Genomic DNA, 21,552 nt, shown 5'->3' with positions numbered 1-21,552 from the left:
AGCAGTGCAGAAGCGTTTCCTTTTCTCTGCAACTGTGCCAACATCTATTATTCTTTGATTTTTCAATAATGGCCATTCTGACTGGTGTGAGATAGTATCTCATTGTGGTTTTGATTTGCATTTCTCTAATGGTTTGTGATGTTGAGCATTTTTCATCTGCTTGTTGGATGCATGTATGTTTTCTTTTGCAAATGATTTGTTCATGTCCTTCGGCCACTTTTTAATGAGGTTGTTTGGAAAAACAGTTTTCAATGAGCATAACCTGACTGGCTGCAGAAACATCAGACACTTCTTCCCTCTAATTTCCCATTCCTCTTTAGTCCAGCTATCTGAAAGGCAGACACTCTGGATTTATCCTCTGCCCCCCTCCCTCCTAGTTCTGCTTTTCATAGTAACTATCTCTGTATAACAGCTGATGACATATTTTATATAAAATTATCATAAGTATGTGTCTCTTATATCTTTGTACCAGGAACTTAAACCACTCATACAGACCTTCAACTAGATGAAAATCAGCTGTTACCTTTATATATATAATTACCAACCATCATGACAAAAACGACCTTGTCTGTAAAACTACATTCCAACAGTAAGCACATCAAATGCTTACATACCTGAATTCACTGCATCTGCTCTACTCTCCCACACGAATAACATTATTCTCATCTAACATATGAGGTAAGAGAGGTTAAGGGAGGCTAGGTACCTCATTACAGTAATAAATGGTGGAAAGAGCTGTGATTCTCATCCCTCCCCAACTCCACCGCTGGTCCTTATCTTACTACATGGTGCTGGCTCTCTGAAGTGCCAGCATATTGATACCACAGCCTAAAGAATGTGTAATACCCCACTGAAAAATTTAACTATCTGCCAATCACATACAAAATAAGGAGCCCCAAATGGCCCCTTAGTCCATTTGGTCAAGGCTACTTTACTCAGAAACAAACCAAACATTGTCTATAGAAAAGGCAAATAGACAAGAAGAGAAACAGGCTGTTCACACAGCAAATAAATAAATGATCTGCTGGGTTCATCACAGCAGAAAAGAGCCCACAGGTAATTAGCCAGGTAGCATTGTTAGATGAACAGGGACCACAGTCGCTGGCACATCTGGAAGGTGAGGGAGGGCAGAGTGGCTCCAAACCAGGTAGTACATTAGCTCGGATGACTTAGAATTCTCAGCCAAGTAGGAATGAGAAGACTCGCAAGATTAAAGGATGGAACACTAGAAGCTGGGAGAAAAAGGACTGAAATTATTTAGCCTGGAGAAGTGATGCCTGCAGGGTCTCAAAGGAATAATTATTATCTGGGGCAATGTTACCAGGAAATCCCCTCTTCTAAGAGTGGGACAAGAATACCAGCACAGGAATTTCTATTAAATTAATTAGGGTGCAGCACTCATTTACTTGCCCAAGTCAGTGAAAACTTACTCTGGAGGAGGGCGGGGCGGAGACATATTGATTTAATTTAATTTAGTTTGTGCAGCATATAGTCCATGTAAGATGATAAAGCAGCAAAATAGATGCTGGTATCTTTGCCATAATAATTTTTAAAGCTGTGCTAGAAAAATGGGGAAGGAGTGACAAATATCGCGAACTGCCCCTCTTGTCTGAAGATTCTGAGTCCTCACTGACCTGGGGAAATGAATGACTGTGATTACTGTTTGATCAGAGGTCAGGCAGCAGGGTATGACTTCTCAGGACCCCTGTAAGTCTACAGAAAGTCCCAAACAGGTCATCTTACTTTTTAAAAGTCACATTTCTGCTGGTGTTAATTTTTCCCTGGCTGTTTACTGGTATTCCAGCCTATAAAGCCCTTGCTACAAATGTTCTGTAGTTTTGGCAAGAAAAAGAGTCAAACGGCACTAACTGCACATGGCCACAGACACGGGGCGGGGCGTTCACTAATGCTAGTCCTAATTTCGCTGCCTCACAATCATCGATTTCCATCACTCTGTCCTCTAGGTTCACAGGTGATGGCAGAACATGAACACACTGTCTGCAGGCCCACAGACCTCACCCATGCTGAGTATATCTCCTCCCTAGGAACCTCCACCTACTGGGCTGAGCCGCAGCACAACAGCACAGCTCTTCAAAGCTCCCAGATTCATGTTTTGTTTGAACAGCTGCTGTCTGCTAGGGAAAAACTCAGTTGTAAGTTTGTGGTCTTAATCTCTTTCTCAAATCCCATAAAATGACTATTTTTAGAACTGATGGCCAGAACTGTGAAGCAGATGACATTCAAATCTTAATTTGCATAGGGAGGTTCACATATTTTGCACGTCTAAATCCAAGGCAAAAGTGCAAGAAACTGAGCTGTATTTCAGGGAGTGTGAGTCTGGTAGAATAGGGAGAACCCTTGCTCAGCTGGAGAGGATGCATTCTGGGCCACAGTGCTGGAGGCGAGTGGCCCATGGAGGGGCAGGCTTCTCCTCTGGCTTCTCCCCCTCAATGCTGAGGCTGAGCCCTGGAAAGGAAAAGGGGCGGGCTGGCTCTGCCTCACCTCCCACCATGGAGTGTGGCAATCGAGGCCTGGTGCCAGTTCCTTACTCTGCCACCTCTCCTCTTGCTACTACACAAGACATGCCATGTGTCCAGCCAATCATTTTTTATCTACTGAGCTGTTAGTCATTAAATATTTGCTAAATGTATACAAATGGACAGATACATGCTAGTTATAAGGGGACTGACAATGAATCAAATACATTCTCTGCCCTTGTGGAGTTTACATCCTGGCATCGCAGGGAGAGAGATAAATACAGGTTAAGTATCCTTAGTCTGAAAATATGAAATCCAAAATGCTCCAAAATCTGACTTTTGGAGTGCCAACAAGATGCTCAAAGGAAATATTCATTGGACTATTTCAAATTTTCATATTTGGGATGCTCACCTGATACAATGCAAATATTCTGAAATTTAAAAAAAATCTGAAATCCAAACCAATTCTGGTCCTAAGCATTTCAGATAAGGAGTACTTGACCTGTATCTTAGTATCTGTGACAGGAACCAGCTGAGAATGTGAGGTAGTGAAATTCCATGAAGTAAAAACAGTGTTGAAGGAGGGCCAGAGCAAGAGCAAGGGGTCTTTTGAAGAGAGGAAGCAGGGAGGCTGCCCTGGAGGTGGTTTGAGCAGAGGCCTGGCTGAGAGGAGGAATCTATTTAATTGGAATTGAAAGCTTCCTCACTATATTACTATTTTTGTATATAGCAGTAAGTTGGCTAGAGTCTTCTGAAAATGTAGAAGGAACAAAAACCAACTACACTGGTCCTGGACAGGGAAAACCAGGCAGTGCAAGCACAGGGTTTCTGGATGACTGAGGGAGGCCTTGGGCTGAGGACTGGCTACCCAGCCATCAAGGAGGCAGATTCCTGGGACAGTCAGAGGTTCTTCAGCCTCCCTCTCCACCTTTTGTTTTCTGTAGCTCTCCCTAAGAAGGATGGGGGATCTGTCTTGAAGAAAATGCACCTAGTAGGATGAAATGTTTTATGATTGTACAAACATGTGCAAAATAGTTCACTTTAAAACAGATGAAGGGCCAGGTGCAGTGGCTCATGCCTATAATCCCGGCACTTTGGGAGGCTGAGGCAGGAGGATTGCTTGAGGCAAGGAATTCAAGACTAGCTTGGGCAACACAGCAAGACCCTATCTCTACAAAACAATTTTTCAAAATTAGCTGGGTGTAGTGGTGCACACCTGTAGTCCTAGCTACTTGGGAGGCTGAGGCAGGAGGATCGTTTGAGCCCAGGAGGTTGAGGCTACAGTGAGCTATCATCATGCCACTGCACTCCAGCCTGGGAGACAGTGAGACTCTGTTTATAACAAATTTTAAAAAGTCCAGGCGTTATGGCTCATGCCTGTAATCCCAGCACTTTGGAAGGCCAAGGCAGGAGGATTATTTGAGATCAGGAGTTTGAGACCAGCCTGACCAACATGGTAAAACTCCGTCTCTACTAAAAATACAAGAAAATTAGCTGGGCGTGGTGGCACATGCCTGTAGTCCCAGCTACTCAGGAGGCTGAGGCAAGAGAATCACTTGAACCCAGGAGGCAGAGGTTGCAGTGAGCCGAGATCGTGCCATTGCACTCTGTCTAAAACAAATAAACAAAAAAACAGAGTAAGTTGGTGATCGGTCACCATCAAACTACGTTGGTTGGAGCCACAGACAATTTTAAATACAAAGTTATAATGATTTGGCCACCAACTAAATTGTAGTAATAAAAGCTAGTTCAGCACTCAGTCAATCAAATTTCAGTTTTAAAAGAACACAACCATCCTTGTATTTTGTAAGCAGACAACATCCATGGAAGACTTTCTCATCTACTTACAAGAAAAAATGGGAAAAGCACAACGGGGGCTACTTCAGGAGAATAGGCAGAGTTAATCCTAAGTGAAAGAAAGCAAGTCTATTTTTGCTATAGGATTCGCCTCCAAGAGTACAGAAGTCCATGATCACACATGCAATCTCTTATTTGATTTTTAAATTTCCATACCCATCTTTTTCCAACTTCTCCTCTCAATTTTTTACTCAATATCTCACATCAACAACTGAACCTTACAGAATATAGGGTGACCTTTCTACTGGCCTTCAATGCCAGAAGTCCATAAAACAAAACACAAATCTGGGCCTAAATTACTGAAGCCTACAAACTTCAGTCAGTAGTGCTAACTCTAAAAACCTGTTACATTTTCAGATATGCAAGAATATATAGAGTCACAGATAACAGCTAATGAGATAAATTGCAGAATTTTACATTACAACATGTAGGACAGAAAGGAAAATAAATCATAGCATATTTCCTTAGAAGAGCTCCAGCCACAAGCATTGCTGTTACAAGTAAATCAAGATAATCAATTTTAAAGCTGCTGCTGCTGCTGCTGCAAGTTCGTCCCAGGCAATGGCTTTGTACGTAATAACCTACAATCTAATTAACTTGGAAATACATTATCCAATCTAAATTGCATTTAGTTCTTTTTATAAGCAGTCCAATAAATCGCCTAACTTCCTTCCTGCTATAAAAATGTCCCTGCCTTTGGACTCCTTGAATAGCACAGCATAGATCACATGTGATTTTAGAATCATTAGACAAGAGTTAAACTGGTGCTAAATATAATTAATATTGTACTTGATTTTTAATGGCATCATTATTTAACCTTCTATTATTGAGGCAATTTTTTCAATGGTTGAAATGGACCCTCAATGAAAAAAAGAATCAATAACTTACTGAAATGCTGAGGTACTGTAGGGATATCTATCTTTCTTCAAAGGAAGATCAGTCAGGGCCTTTTCTCTTATTCCTGAGCTCTAACAGTTTAAATTCAGGATCCATGTTAGTTTCATGTGATGGCTGATGAGAACTTCTGCAATGGTTAAGGCCATAGAACCTTTACTACAGTCTAGGCACTGGTCAGAAAAAGGAAGCCTCTGTCTTCAGGAAAATAAGACAAGTAGACAGAAAAGTGTAATACATGCCACAGGTGTTAAGCACCCCGACCGTTTACAGAGAAGGGGAGCCTCAATCCACTGGGCAGCTTTAAAAGAAAACTTGACTGAGCTGGCACTGAGGAGATCCACTTCCTGAGCTAAAACGGAGGGAAGGACATTCCCTGTAGAGGGAACACAATGCCAGCAGGAAGGGGGCCCTAAGTCAGACGAAGTGGGGACAATGCTGAGTGTGTTTTAGCACTTGAATTCACAAATATTCTAATCATAAAAGCCTTATAAAAAGCTAGCATCAGATTGATTATAAATGTGACATAACCTACAGGTTCAAACAATCAACAGAAAGATGAAAGAAAGCCTATGTTGACACCAGTCCATCCATAAACCCACCGAAGAAAGATTTACTAAGTACCTACTATGTTTTAGGCAATGAACTGGCAGTGGGGACACAAATAGAATCAAGGTAATCTCTCCTTCCTTCAATCCCAAATCCACAGGAACTCTAATACTTATGTTTGTTTTACCAATGCCCTGGCCTCATACATATGGCCTTAACTCTGTTCTACTTCAGTTCTTTCCTGGGTTAACTCAGAATGACTTCACTTTCAAAATAGAAATTTAAAGTCCCTATCCAACCATAATTTCCCATTTTGTTTGTATCACCTCCTCTTGAACATGTCTTTTTATGACTTTACACTTCCTAGCCTCAGGTCATGAAGTATCTAACCACTGATGCCACGGCTGCCCAATTCCACAGTATCCCTAGCAGTTTCCTAGATTCCTTTGACTCCTTGGCCCTCCTACTACACTCACCTTTCCAGTTCCTAATTTTAGGCAATTGGTACTACTGACTCTAGGATTACAGTGAAGGCATGTACATCACTGACTCTCACTTTAAATTTATTATCCGGTATGGCAAGTGGATGGCACTCCATGGCACTCCTGCCGAATCTTCCCTGTGTTTTTCATCCTGCCTTTAGCTTATTGAGAAGACTGGCATTGTCCTGTAGTGTGTGTGTGTGCTTTGGCGCCCTCCTTTACTTAAAAATCCTTCGTCTCTTTCTACAATCTCTCCTTCCTTTCTGTCTCTTCTAGATTAAACCTCCGTACTGCAATCAAACCCACATCTTCTAACTTGCAGTGGGTTCTCGTAGCTTGCTGTTCTTTTTCTTGCTTCCTTATGTCTTCTTTTTTCCCCAAAGACTTATTAATTGTATATGAACACAGTCTGCCTCTCCATTTCAAGTTACCATCCTCTCTGCCTTCCCCTCAAACCCTGTCAAAACAGTAGTTTACATGTGCTGCCTCAACTTCTTCACTAGCCACTTAGCTGCCAATTCTTTATCTTGGCTGTCACAGCTGTATCTCCAGCACATAGAACAATGCTTGGCATATAGATGGCTCAATAAAGATCGACTGAATGAACAAAAAATCTTTTACCATGTGACTTCCATCACTATTCTAGCGAGACCATTTTTGACCTTAAAACCTCCAAATCCAATTTTTCATGTCTACTTTCAAATGTTGTTCTCGTTTGACATATTTCCTTTAATGGTTCTCTACGACATTCCTCTTCCATCTCCTTCCTTCTGCTGCTTGTTAAATGAAGGCTTGGCCCTTTCCTCATTTCCCCTCTTTCTATTCATTCCTTTGACATTAAATCCATTTCATTTCTCCAACTATGGCCTCCTTGTGGATGACTCCAAATATCTATCTCCAACCCAATTTCTTGTCTCAGTTCCAGTCCCACATCCCCAAATACCTTCCACCCTTAGAGATATGGCTGCAACCGTAACTAAAATGGTCTGCTTTTGGCCAGGTGTGGTGGCTCAGACCTGTAATTCCAGCACTTTGGAAGACCAAGGTGGGCAGCTCACTTGAGGTCAGAAAATCAAGACCAGCCTGGCCAACATGGTGAGATCCTGTCTCTACCAAAAAATACAAAAATTAGTCAGTGTGGTGGCACACACCTGTAGTCCCAGCTACTCAGGAGACAGAGGTGGGAGAACTGCTTGAACCCAGGAGGTGGAGGTTGCAGTGAGCCAAGATCACGCCACTGCACTCCAGCCTGAGTGACAGAGTGAGACAGTCTCAAAACAAAAAACAAACAAACAAAAAAAACAAAGGTCTGCTTTCACTGGTACTGACCTCCTCCTCACAGTCCTCCAGAAGCCAAATCTCTTATAATCTCTCTGAACTCTGTGCCTCTCTTCCACTCTGTTTTCACTGTTCTGGTTTTTCGTCCTGATTCCTTCTTACTGAGATAACAACACTGCTGTCAGATTAGTCTCCCCAAAGCCCTGTCTCACCTCTCCCTTGCTCATAAAATAAAAATACAAAACAAAAGGCCAAATGAAGTTTAACATCTTGGCCAGTGCCATGCATGGTCTGAATGTGTGTCCCTCCGAAATTCTTGCTGCAATCTAGTTCCCATGGTGGTGGTATTAGGTGGGGCCTTTGGGGAGTGATTAAGTCATGAGGCCTCCATCCTCATGATGGGATTAGTGCCCTTAGAAAACAGGTTAAAGGGAGGCGCCTCCCTGCTTTTATGCCTTCTACCGTGTGAGGACACAGGCACAAGGTGCCATCTATGGAGCAGACCAGACACAGAATCTACCAGTGCCTGGATTTTGGACTTCCCAGCCTCCAGAACTGTGAGAAATAAAGTTGTATTATTTATAAATCACTCAGTTTAAGGTATTTTCGTATAGCAGCCCAAACACAATAAGACACATTTGGTCCTAAGACACTTTTCAAGTCTTACTTCCTATTGCTGCCCCTTACATAACCTATGCTATAATCAAACTGTATTCTATTTCTAAAAGTGATTTATTATTAATTTTTTAAAAAGAAATTATGTTATGATTGCCAGTGGTTAAAGAAACCAAGAGATAATATAAATGGCAAATAATCTTAAGTTATCTGGTCCTTGAAATTTACATAATGTTGGGGTTCAATCAGGCTGATGGGAAAAAGAGATAGTTACAGAAATAGACACAAATCTTGGAAGGCTGAGAAGTTTGTGTAACTTCGGTGGGTAACTTCGGTAAAATATCTGGCTGAAGGCGGCCTGATCCCTTTACCTTTAGTTAAACAAATTAAAATAGTAATAAAGAAAGGCATAGTAGTTTACCTAGCTAGCTTGTTTACTCATATAATCTTAAGACTAACCTTTGACTTACCAAGGTGCTTAAGTGCTTTTTACTCAGGAAGTCCACAATGTCAATTACCCTCTAATGGTGTTGACTCAAGCTTTTGTTAATTTAGCTTACTGAATAAATGGGAGTCTGACTAGCTGATCACGGTGGAGTGGCAACTGTTTACCGGACTCAGCAGGGAGTCTGTAAGCGACTCCCACACACTCAGCTGGACGGGCAAAGCAGAATTTATCTGTGTGTCAGTGTACTTCATTCATCTGTTGCTGGGTCAGGAGTCTGCAAGGGACAGACTCCCCGCAGCTGGTGCCCCCTGGAGAGGAGTGCTGCCCCAACATAACTCATCAAGTAAGGCAGAGCAGTAAGATACAATGCTAAGGCTCACTGATTCATTCAACCAGTATTTACTGAGACTCTGCCATGAGCCAAGATCTGTTCCAGGCACGGTGCAAAGCTTGGAAGAAAGGAGGCATCTGGTAAACTGAGAAACAGAAAAGTACAGATTGGCAGGGTCAGAGGAGGATGGAGTGGTAAGAGCTAATTCTAGAGAGGATGGAAGACCAGATTATGGTGATCTTTTTAAGGCACAATGAATTTTTTTAACTTCATCCTAAGGACAGTAAGAAGCTACTGATCTGACTTGTGATTTTACAGACTGTGGCTGCAAAGTGAAGAACAGTTTAAAAGGGAAAGGCAGGCCAGGTGTGGTGGCTCATGCCTGTAATCCCAGCACTTTGGGAGGCTGAGGCGGGTGGATCATGAGGTCAGGAGTTCAAGACCAGCCTGGCCAACATGGTGAAACCCCATCTCTACTAAAAAAAGTACAAAAAATTAGCCGGGTGTGGTGGCATACACCTGTAATACCAGTTACTCGGCAGGAGAATCACTCGAATCTGGGAGGCAGAGGTTTTAGTGAATGCTGATTGCAACATTGCACTCCAGCTTGGGCAACAAGAGTGAAACTCCGTCAGAAAAAAAAAAAAAGAAAAGAAAAGAAAAAAAAAAAAAAAAAAAAAAGAAAGGGAAAGGCATGGCTCAAACACTGCAGCCAAGATGAGGGTGGCTTGGATTAAGGTGGTGGCCAAGGAAGACAAAAGGATATAGACACGAAGATATCTAGGAGGTAAAAATACTCACTGGGATTCAGTGGACAGGCTGACTGTGACTTCTGACTTAAGCAGCTGGACCACGACCTGAAAGAGGAGCATTATCTACGAGGTGGAGTGTTCTGAGATTTGGGCATGTTGAATGTGCAATGCTTATGAGATGGCTAATGGGTATGTGAAGTAAGCAGGTGGGTCTATACAGGCCTCTTTCCTTAGGCTTCAGACCTTCACTGAGATTGGAATTAAAGCTGTAAGAGTGGTTGAAATTGTCTGAGGAATCCTGAGTGAGAAAAGAGATCAGGCAGAGGTGGAAAAATACCCACAAAGGGCAGGTGTAAGACTCCTTTCCTCCAAGTTATCAAAGCACCAGGTAAATAGTTCTACTTCAAAATCAAAAGCATTTCTGTATCATCACTTGTCTGTCTTCCTTAATTAGCTGTGAGCTCCTAGGAGGTATGGATCATGTCTTCCTTGTTCAGCTTGGAAACACTAGCACTCAGAGCTCAGTGTCAGCCACACAGTAGCTCCTCAAAATATCTTGGCTGGATGCTTGAACAAATGAATGAACAAACAGGCTTATTTGCTCAAGGAGATATTATACTGTCCAAAGACATAGTTTAATCCTACTTCTTAAAAACAAAAACCCAAATAACCTGATTGAAAAATGGGCAAAGGACTTGAACAGACATTTCTCCAAAGAAGATATGCAACAACATCACTAATCAACATTATTAATCCTAAGGGAAATGCAAATCAAAACCACAATGAGATATCACCTAACATCCAAGAGGATGGTTACTCCAAAAAAAATCCCAGAAAAATGACAACATTGGCAAGAATGTGGAAAAACTAGAATCCTTGTGTAATGTTAGTGAAAATGTAAAATGGTGCAGCTTGTAAGCCAAAATAAAATCCTAAGCCCCTATCGACTGAATGGAGCCTCTCTTGGCCAAGGAAACCCCAGAAAAACCTTAAAAACGGAATTCCTAGCCATGACAGAAAGGGAGGTTGGACACACCTCATTATACTCCTTCCCATCTGGAATTTAGGTCCAACTGACCTGAGCAAAAGTTAAAATAGAGATCATAAGACTGACAAAAGACTCTTGATGGCAGTAAGATAACAAATTCTAAACAATACCTAAGGTCATGCAAGGCAAGCCTTAAGCCATGCCTACAGGCCATCAATCTCACTAAATGGGTCATATTTTGGCTGACTCTGACATAGCATCCGAATGTTTTAACTTAAAATATTCCTTTCTGCTGACTCCCAAGTTCTAGATCAAATTTTGTGCTTTAACTAACTAGATTAAAGAATCTCTGAATCTACCTGACTTGTATACTCCTCTACTTCTCCTGGCTTCAAAATATTCCACACTTTCAGGGTGAGCCAACGGATACCTTCCACATGTTGATTTATGTCTTTGCCTGTAACTCTTGCCTCCCTGAAATGTACAAAACCAAACTGTAATTCAACTGCTTCGGGTGCACTTTCTCAGGACCTCTTGAGACTGTTTTGCTGGGCCAGGGTCACCCATACTGGCTCAAAATAAACCTCTTTAAAGTATTTTACTAGTCTTTCTGTTAACAAGCTGCTATGAAAAAAACAGTATGGCAGTTTCTCACAAAATTAAAAATAGTATTACCATATGATCCAGCAAGTCCACTTCTGGGCACAAATCCAGAAGACTTGAAAAGCAGGGTCTCAAAGAGATATCTGTACACCCATGTTCACAGAAGAATTATTCACAACAGCCGAAAGACGGAAGGAACCCAAAAGTTCATCAATGGGTAAACAAAATGTGGTATATCCATACAATAAAATATTATTCAGCCTTAAAAAGAAAGAAAATTCTGACACATGGTACAACATGGATGAACCTTAAGGATATTATGCTAAGTGAAATAAGCCAGTCAGAAAAAGATAAACACTTGTAAACCAAAAATAAAATTCTAAGCTACCCAACCTACAGAATGGGCCTTCTTTTGGCCAAGGGGATCCCAAAGGAGTCTAGAAAACTAGTTCAGGCCGGGTGCGGTGGCTCAAGCCTGTAATCCCAGCACTTTGGGAGGCCGAGACGGGCGGATCACGAGGTCAGGAAATCGAGACCATCCTGGCTAACAGGATGAAACCCTGTCTCTACTAAAAAATACAAAAACCAGCCGGGTGTGGTGGTGGGCGCCTGTAGTCCCAGATACTTGGGAGGGTGAGGCAGGAGAATGGCGTGAACCCGGGAGGCGGAGCTTGCAGCGAGCCGAGATCATGCCACTGCACTCTAGCCTGGGCGACAGAGCGAGACTCTGTCTCAAAAGAAAACTAGTTCAGGCTACGACAGGAAGGAAGGTTGGACATGGTCCTTATATTGCCCCCATCCCTTTGGGGTTTAGGCACAACTGACCAACATTAACATTAAAATAGAGGTAAGACTGATAAAACTAAGACTCTTTGTAGCAATAAGATACCAAATTCCAACCTGATTCTGACATAGCATCATACAACAGATGGCAGGCCTGAAGGAAATCAAAGTATTTTACCCCCAAATATATTTTGTTGATATGTTTTGAAACGGCAAAACCTGCAAATGGCAAAACCCTGCAAAATCATCTCTTGTGGGGGAAATTTGCATTTTGTAGAGAATGTCCTTCCTTTCTTAGGTCGTTTCCTGATCCAGGAGACATTTAATCAAGAGTCTGATACCTTTTAAGGTCTGAAAGGAGACATTTACTATTTATTCACCGTGAAGCCTGCTACTTAAGTGGTTTCATCTGCATAACAAGAACCTTGGGGCCGGACGCAATGGCTCCTGCCTGTAATTCTAGCACTTTGGGAGGCCAAGGAGGGCAGATCACAAGGTCAGGAGTTCAAGACCAGCCTGGCCAACACGGTGAAAGCAGGAGAACTGCTTAAACCCGGGAGGCGGCGGTTGCAGTGAGCTGAGATGGCGCCACTGCACTCCAGCCTGTGGGACAGGGCAAGACCTCCGTTCTGGCAGGGCGCAGGGAGGTTGCGGCAGGGAACAAGAACATTAGCTTCCACAACCCCCTTACCTTAATTCAAGCACTTGTTTCTCCTGACTTCAACCCTTTAGGCAAAACTTAACTCTTTCAACCAACTGCCAATCAGAAAATCTTTGAATCCACCTGTGACATGTGTGTGGCCCCGTTTCAAGATGTCCTATCTTTCCACAGGTTTAAACAACATGTGCCTTAAAAGTACTGATGTATGTCTTTGTCTGTAACTTCTGTCTCCCTGAAATGTACAAAACCAAGCTGTGACCTGACTACCTAAGGCACATATTCTCAGGACCTCTTGTGACTGTGTCCTAGGCCATGGTTGCTCATATTGGGCTCAGAATAAACCTCTTTAAATACTGCACAGAATTTGGTTTGTCAGCATATTGCATAATTCCACTTACATGAGGATTGTAGAGTCAAACTCATAGAAAAGATAGTAAACTGGTGCTTCTCATGGACTGGGAAGAGGGAGAAAAACAGGGAGTAGTTGTTTAATAGGTAAAGAGTTTTCATTTTGTAAGATGAAAAGGTGCTGGAAATTAGTTGTAAAATAATGTAATATACTCAACACTATAAAACAGTACACTTAAAAATGGTTAAGATGATAAACTTTATGTTATATGTATTTTACCACAATTAAAAGAAAATATATATTTAAATATTTAATGCCTGCATCTAATTACAGATTTCCCCATATCTGGTATCCCTGCCTCTCTGATGAGCTGAGTAATGTTAGGACACAGATTCTTGTTTATTATCACCTCCACTGTCAACTCCCTCCCAGGCATGCCTCTATTACGCGCTGCTGAGAAATAATCCTCCACTGTAACTGATCCAAACATAAAGTGGCCTAAAGATTTCTGGGAAATAAAAACAAATAGAAAGGGGGCCCATCTGTGTATACTTTCTTAAAGACTTTTAAGCTTTTAAAATTACTGCTTAACAAAAATTTAGTTAAAATATAAAGGTTCATCACTGGCATAACAAACATAAAATCAGAGTGTGACAGGGTTCAGGACATGCTTCCCAAATATGATCGTAGGAGACCAGAATAAGCCACCACAAATCTGCCTCTTTGGCATAAGGATAATTTCGAGCTGGTTATTTTGAGATATACATAGGGTAAAGACACAGGGTAGGCCAGCAGTGGTGGCTTATACCTGTAATCCCAGCACTTTGGAAGGCTGAGGCCGGTGGATCACCTGAGGTCAGGAGTTCAATACTAGCCTGGCCAACATGGCAAAAACCCGTCTCTACTAAAAAAAAATACAAAAATTAGCCGGGCGTGGTGGCGGGTGCCTGTAATCCCAGCTATTCAGGAGGCTGAGGCAGGAGAATTGCTTGAACCCGGGAGGAGGAGGTTGCAGTGAGCTGAGATGGTGCTATTGGCACTCCAGTATGGACAACAAGAGCAAAACTCCATCTCAAAAAAAAAAGGACACAGGGTAAACTCTGAAGAGTTACCCTTTTGTAAGATAAATTACATCTATAAAGAAAATCTGGTTGTGGTAAGAGCTAATTGTAGAGAGGATGGAGGACCAGATTATGGTGATCTTTTTAAGGCACAATGAATTTTTTAACTTTATCTTAAGGACAGTAAGAAGCTACTGATCTGACTTGTGATTTTACAAAGACTGTGGCTACAAAGTGAAGAACAGTTTAAAAGGGAAAGGCAGGCCAGGTGTGGTGGCTCATGCCTGTAATCCCAGCACTTTGGGAGGCCAAGACGGGCAGATCACAAGGTCAGGAGATCAAGACCATCCTGGCTAACACAGTGAAACCCTGTCTCTAGTAAAAATACAAAAAATTAGTCAGGTGTGGTGGCAGGCGCCTGTAGTCCCAGCTACTGGGGAGGCTGAGGCAGGAGAATGGTGTGAACTCGGGAGACGGAGCTTGCAGTGAGCCAAGATTTCCGCATCACTGCTCTCCAGCCTGGTGAGACTCCGTCTCAAAAAAAAAAAAAAAAAAAAAAAAGAAAAAAAGAAAATCTACACATGTAACGGTCTCTCTCAGCACCAGGAAGAAAAGGATGACTGGATTTCTGGAAACTTAAAAAAAAGAGAAAGCATTGGCTTAAATCTGCAGAACAAATATCACCCTTCTTTCTCTGTTTCTGTGAAGCATTTAAGCCTGTAGTCTAAGACAATTTTTTGAGCTGCTCTAAAGACTTACTCATTTATTTGGGTTAACTCCCGTGTATGCAGGAGATGTACATGTCATTAAACTTCTGTTTGTTTTTCTCTTGTTAATCTGTCTTTTGTAACGGAAAGTCCTGCTAAGAACTCACTAACAGTAGAGAAGAAAATTACTCTTCCTCTCCTAAAAGTGAATAAGTGACGATTCAGCATTCACTTCTGCAAGTTTCCGATTTCTACTTCAGACTGATAATAAACACCAGCTTACTCTGCTTCTTCACTATATGCTCATTTGACTGGGAAATGGAATAAAGCATTCTGGTTAAAAGGCAAAAACTGCTTTCTCCCTTGTTTCTCCTGGTTTACACACCACAACCTAACTAAGGTAAAAAAAAGATTAAAATAAAATTTGTCAACAATAATTATAATAACCTATTCACTAGTATTTAACAGAAATTGGGGGAATACCAACATAGTGATGCCACTCCCTGAAAGCAGATACAGATGAAAATTTACTTGTTTCCAGAGAACATCCTTACCTGCACGAGAGTGTCCAGTGTGAAGATGTGCTCCCCACGAACATTGTAGAACTTGACCATGGCACTCTTCAGAAGGGGGCCATTGGGAAGCTCACCAAGCTGGGTCTGCCGTTCCATCCCAGCGACTGCCAGCAAGTCCCCCTGTGTGCACCACTGGGCTACCACCTCTGAAACAGAGGAGAGAGGGTCAGCACAAGGACACAGCCCTCTTTAAACTGTCATTCAGCAAGGCTCCTGTCTTCAGTAGTTTAAAAAATACAGACACTGAGCAAATATAACAAAAATATATTCATGGTTTTTTCTTTTTTTTTTTTTTTTTTTTTTTTTTTTTTTTTGAGATGGAGTTTTGTTCTTGTTGCCCAGGCTGGAGTGCAATGGCATGATCTTGGCTCACTGCAACCTCTGCTTCCTAGGTCCAAGCTATTCTCCTGCCTCAGCCTCCCAAGTAGCTGGGACTACAGGCGTGTGCCACCACACCCAGCTGATTTTGTATTTTTAGTAGAGACGGTATTTCTCCATGTTGGTCAGGCTGGTCTCGAACTCCCAACCTCAGGTGATCTGCCCGCCTCGGCCTCTCAAAGTGCTGGGATTACAGGCGTGAGCCACAGCGCCCAGCCCATATATTCATGTTTTAGCTCATGAATACAACCACCCATTTCTCTGAAGATGATGGATTCTATTAAAAACAGGTGTTTGTCACATGAATGGAAATTGTAGTTTCCTGAAACACAATCAAATCAGGTAGAAATCATGATATAATCAAGTTGGCATGTTAAATATGTATCTCCAATTCTAGTATTTCCATAATGAGACTTGTAGAACTTCCTTTTTCTTTAAAGAGAAAGCAAGACAAAACCTATGACTGTATATTCAAATAAGTGCTGGTCCCACTGCCGTGTCCTCCACTCCCAGGGATGACTCAGAGAGTTTATAAATGCCAAAAGTAAAAAACACATCGAAAACAAAGCCTTAGTTTATATTCTTTTGATTTCTGGGCACTACTGGGCAGATAAGGTTCATACAAAGGACACACGAGCGTATGAGAATGCTGACTCTTATTCGCCATTTGATGATGTTGTGGGGCTTAGAAAAGAAAATACCCCTGCTGGGAGACAGTTTTTTCAGCGTAATTTCCACACTGGAAATTCGATGCCCACTTACAAACTACTCAGTGACTATAAGAAATAGCTATTAAAAGGTTTATCTTATCCCAATGTGAGCAATTTACTTATTTCTTGCTGGTAAAACAAAAGCTATTAGTATTAATAAGATTTATGACATTTTTTTTTCTCCCGAAGACCCTAAAATCGTAATGTGGTTTATACAGAGATCTCTGAAATCTAGAACTAAAGTGGCCCACTTTGCAGAGAAGCTGGGTGGAACTTAAAGAAAATGCTCTGCCCTGATGAGCACATATTTCAGAGGTGGGACTAGAATTCAGTGGTCCCCAGGCTCTATCAGCACACACATTACAATACCCCTTATTCATGCATGGTCATGATTTTGATGCTGCTACCATAACATTCTGAGGTGGCTGAGGCTCTTTCACCTCTGCTGAAAACTGGAGTGTGTCTCCTGGGACAAGACAAGTTTCCAGATCCAGGGAACCCAGGACTTTCTCATGAAGTTAGCTGCAGAGCAGAAAGTAGGGAGACAAAGGGCTGAGCCAAAGCAGTTACAGATGAATAGAAAATGGAAAAAAACCTGTCACAATCAGGAAATGAAAAATTACATAAAAGAATCAAAAACATCCTGGTGAATCAGATTCTTTTATGGGGCCGGGGGTGGGGAAGCTAGAGGATTCGTGCACATACTAAATGCGCTCTGGGCATTCAACAGCTAGGTCCATCTCAGGGAAAAGCCTGCTTGTGATCAGGAAACTGAGATGACGTTCTCTGGAGAGCAGCTTTGGGCACACAAGGCAACCAAAAGGCAAAGCACTAACATAAACAGTCAAAGTAGTAACAAAGATGATGGTGTCTCAAGCTTCTTAGGACAGAAGCATCATTGTAATATTGTAGAAACAAAGGTGATGACATGAATTTTCCACAGCTCCTCATCTGAACCGCACCATTCTTGTATTTATTTTTAAAATAAGGTTTTTTGAATTGTATTGCGAAGTGGCTTTCCCCAACAGAAAAGTGGGTTGTTGCCCCTGCAGAGCTGACCTAGACACATGATGCTTTTGGAGACTGCTCAGGGACTCAGCAAGCAAGTTGGGGCACTCCCAGGCTCTGTCTATGAGATGCGCTCTATCTGAGGCAAGAATGAATCCAAATGTTTACAAGTAAACTCTCAGGGACTTCTTTTTTTTTTTTTTTTTTTTTGAGACAGAGTTTCACTCTTGTTGCCCAGGCTGGAGTGCAATGGCGCGATCTCAGCTCACTGCAACCTCCGCCTCCCAGGTTCAAGCGATTCTCCTGCCTCAGCCTCCCAAGTAGCTGGGATTACAGGCATGCACCACCATACCTGGCTAATTTTGTATTTCAGTAGAGACGGGGTTTCTCCATGTTGGTCAGGCTGGTTTCAACTTCCCAACCTCAGGTGATCCACCCTCCTCAGCCTCCCAAAGTGCTGGGATTACAGGCGTGAGCCACTGCGCCCGGCCAGGACTTCTTCTAATGCAGGTGCAAAGTTATAATGAGATTACTGTCATCTGCAAAGGTGAATTACTCTTTCAAAAAAGATTAAATTCTATACAAATAATGCCATTTCTTGTTCCAACGATTATGGAGCTACATGCATCAAGCGATATAGCAACGTATGTGAACACCTCTGATGATTTAGCATAAAGCAGTCCTGAGCCACACGACAGGCACAGCCGCAACCAGGGATTCTGGCTATCTCATAAAGTACTAGCACGAAGAACTCAGCAGTGGGACTAAGAAAGAATAACCCTGAATTCTTCAGTGTCAGCCAGGAGTATGTGAGTTTTCCGCAGGAGTTGAATTCCTAGGGTAGGAGTTTAAAATTTTCAGAAATTAGTGGGAAAATCAAAGTAAAAGAAAATACTTATTCAATTTCTACATGTCACTATGATAAAGAAGAGAAGGATACAGAAGCCTAGATATAGTCAGGACAGAACTTTTGGTTTCAGAAACTTTTGTAAATGATGTCTGTCATATTTAAAAAATCATCCCCAGTATCTTTGCCCAAGACTTCCATAGTAATTTTGCTTGAATTTCTCGTTTTTAAATTTGTTTCAGAATACAACCTAAAAGGAACAAACTAATGCTCTACTCAGTAGGCCTCTTTTCCCTTTTCCTAAAGCTCATGGCCCAGAGCCTCTAATCTCACCCTCGCAGGCAACGGGGAGTTCCGGAGCACACAAGAGGCCCGTACTCTGGAAGCATCTATGTTTCTCAATGATTTTGTGGGCTGTGGGTTTTTGGTCTCTAACAGATTTTACACAAAGAAATTCAGCACACGTACACTATTCTTTAGCCAGAAAATCTTATGGATCTTTTTTGGTAAAAGTCTGGAAGGTTATATGAAGTCAGTGAAAATGTAGTTCTTTTGTGTTAACAAGAAGCCCCTTGTGTGGTATTACTGGGTCAAAAAGAGGCAGCTAAATTTTAACAGAAAAAGAAAGATGTGCTTATCAAGCACCATATATATTGCAGCTACTGTTTGGAGTCTGCAGTTATCTAGTCCTTTGTCGCTCAGATTACCATGTGCATGATTCACCTCTTTATTAGTCATTAGACATGCATGTTGTGTATTTGCATACACACGTGCATATGCAGCAGTGGGGGGTGGAGGAAAGAGAAACTAATTAATTAGCAAAGTGTGTGATGATAAAATAACAGGTACTTTTTTCCCCCCTTTAAGAAGTATGTTGCATTGCAAGGACTGAAAAAAAGGGGCATGTACTCAATGAGGATGACGTGGGCAAATCTTATCAGGTCTGCCCGCAGGAGCAGATGGCATCAACGACTGAAACCACCTGCCTCAAAAATTCCCTCCTCATTTTCTCAGCGTGCTCAATGAAATGATAAAAAGAGAAAATTCTGCAAAACAAAAAAACAAACAAAGTCCAGGGGTTGGAGCTTTTAACTTCAAGGCAAGTGTGGGATGAAATGAGTGCCTCTGGGAGCCTGCTTTGCCACTGAGGGATAAACTGGCTTGGGCAGAAAATTCCTGAACTCATAATTGAATTATTTCTACTCAGGAAAAGAGTAGAAGTCATAACAATGGGTAAAAACCCCAAGCAAAGGGAATCAATTCCCTGCTTATTGCATGATGAACAGAAGTCCCTGTTCTGAAGGAAGAGAAACTGAGGAAGGCAGAACTTCCTCAGCAAACCACTGCCAAGCAAACCCAAAGCCTAACCCTCCCCAGAACCCGGCCTTTGAGCCCACAGACACATCTGCAGTGAAAATGAAGTGTGCTGGGGCCGGGCGCGGTGGCTCAAGCTTGTAATCCTAGCACTTTGGGAGGCCGAGACGGGCGGATCATGAGGTCAGGAGATCGAGACCATCCTGGCTAACACCGCGAAACCCCGTCTCTACTAAAAAATACAAAAAAAACCTAGCCGGGCGAGGTGGCGGGCGCCTGTAGTCCCAGCTACTCGGAGGCTGAGGCAGGAGAATGGCGTAAACCCAGGAGGCGGAGCTTGCAGTGAGCTGAGAACCGGCCACTGCACTCCAGCCCGGGCGACAGAGCGAGACTCCGTCTCAAAAAAAAAAAGAAAATGAAGTGTGCTGGATGACCCAGAAGAGGCCTGGGCAGGGACCAAGAGCTATGTGGAATTCTAGGTTCTTTTGCACGGGACATAAATTCCAGTGCTGGTGATATACTAAAACAATATTGCGAGTCACCTTCCTTTGCTGCAAAAGTTCTTTAGTGATATTCCTCTGAGACAGAAACAGAAAAAAACCAAGTGGATTGGAGACCTTTTTAATTTCCTCTATGAGACAAGTAACTGACCTGTCTGTAACAGAACAGATGATCCCAGGCTAAAAACATTGCCATGTGCCATCTCCGACAGTATCCTAGTTGTCTCTTCCCAATATTTACCAACATAGCCCATAAGATAGTGGATAAAAAAATAAGTTACAAAACAAAAATGATTGCTATTCATACCACACGTAAAGGCTAAGTCCTTAAAACATTCTGATCCCAAGAGAGAAAAGGTAAATTGCCTACATATAGCACTGTCAGGGCACAGAGAACGAGATCCCAAGTATGGTGCTTTGGTACACTGAGCATTTTTTTTTTTTTTCTTGAGATGGAGTCTTGCTCTGTCGCCCAGGCTGGAGTGCAGTGGCATGATCTCAGCTCACTGTAACCTCTGCCTCCCGGGTTCAAGCAATTCTCCCACCTCAGCCTCCGGAATAGCTGGGATTACAGGCGCACGCCACCATGCCCATCTAATTTTTGTGTTTTTTAGTAGAGACGGGGTTTCACCATGTTGGCCAGGCTAGTCTTGAACTCCTGACCATGTGATACACCCACCTCAGCCTCCCAAAGTGCTGGGATTACAGGCATGAGCCATCGCGCCCGGCCTGAGCATTTTGAATTAAAGGCAACTGGAAGGCCTTAGAACAGAGGTGTCCAATCTTTTGGCTTCCCTGGGTCACACTGGAAGAAGAATTGTCTTGGGCCACGCATAAATACACGAACACTAACGAAGGCCGATGAGCTTAAACAAACAAACAAAAAATCTCATGTTTTCAGGAAGTTTACAAATCCATGTTGGGCCACATTCAAAGCTGTCCTGGGCTGCTTGTGGCCCACAGGCTGCAAGCTGGACAAGCACGCCTTAGAAGCTGCTTCAGAGCCAAGGACTTTCTGATCTTCTCCTGCTTTCCCCAAATAACCAGGAAAGACTTAACCACCAAAGAAGAGAATAAAAGTTGTCAAAACCTTTGGTCACAGGCAGAGTTCTACCCTTTACCTTCCCATAACTTACAAGTCCCATTCAGTTCCCAAGAATTATTAACAAGATAACATCTACCTCCTGGGTCCCTTCATTGCCCCTTAGAAATCACTTACTACTAAATCGTGATTGCCTACCCACCTTCCCATTTCCCTCCTTCCCATGGAAAGGGTATAGAAACTTCCAACCATGCGGCCTTTCTTGGAGTCTCTTATTTTATGTGGGTCCTATGCTTATTCACATTAATACATTTCTTTTTTTTTTTTTTTTTTTTTTTTTTTT

The 21,552-nt window shown here is 42.3% G+C and overlaps 1 protein-coding gene across 1 annotated transcript in view; it reads right to left on the bottom strand.

Moving 5' to 3' along the window:
• The window catches only part of TULP4 (TUB like protein 4), a 207,653-nt gene that overhangs the window by 30,804 nt on the left and 155,297 nt on the right, over positions 1–21,552 (bottom strand). Inside the window, 1 exon segment of the mRNA XM_017889635.1 lies at positions 15,390–15,556. Within this exon segment, the coding sequence (XP_017745124.1) occupies positions 15,390–15,556 (167 nt within the window).

The sequence above is a fragment of the Rhinopithecus bieti genome, unplaced genomic scaffold (genome assembly GCF_001698545.2).
Source record: "Rhinopithecus bieti isolate Rb0 unplaced genomic scaffold, ASM169854v2 scaffold_18548, whole genome shotgun sequence".
Classification (NCBI taxonomy): domain Eukaryota; kingdom Metazoa; phylum Chordata; class Mammalia; order Primates; family Cercopithecidae; genus Rhinopithecus; species Rhinopithecus bieti.
The sequence above is the reverse complement of the archived record's forward strand: the minus strand, read 5'-3'. Positions and strand labels throughout refer to the sequence as shown.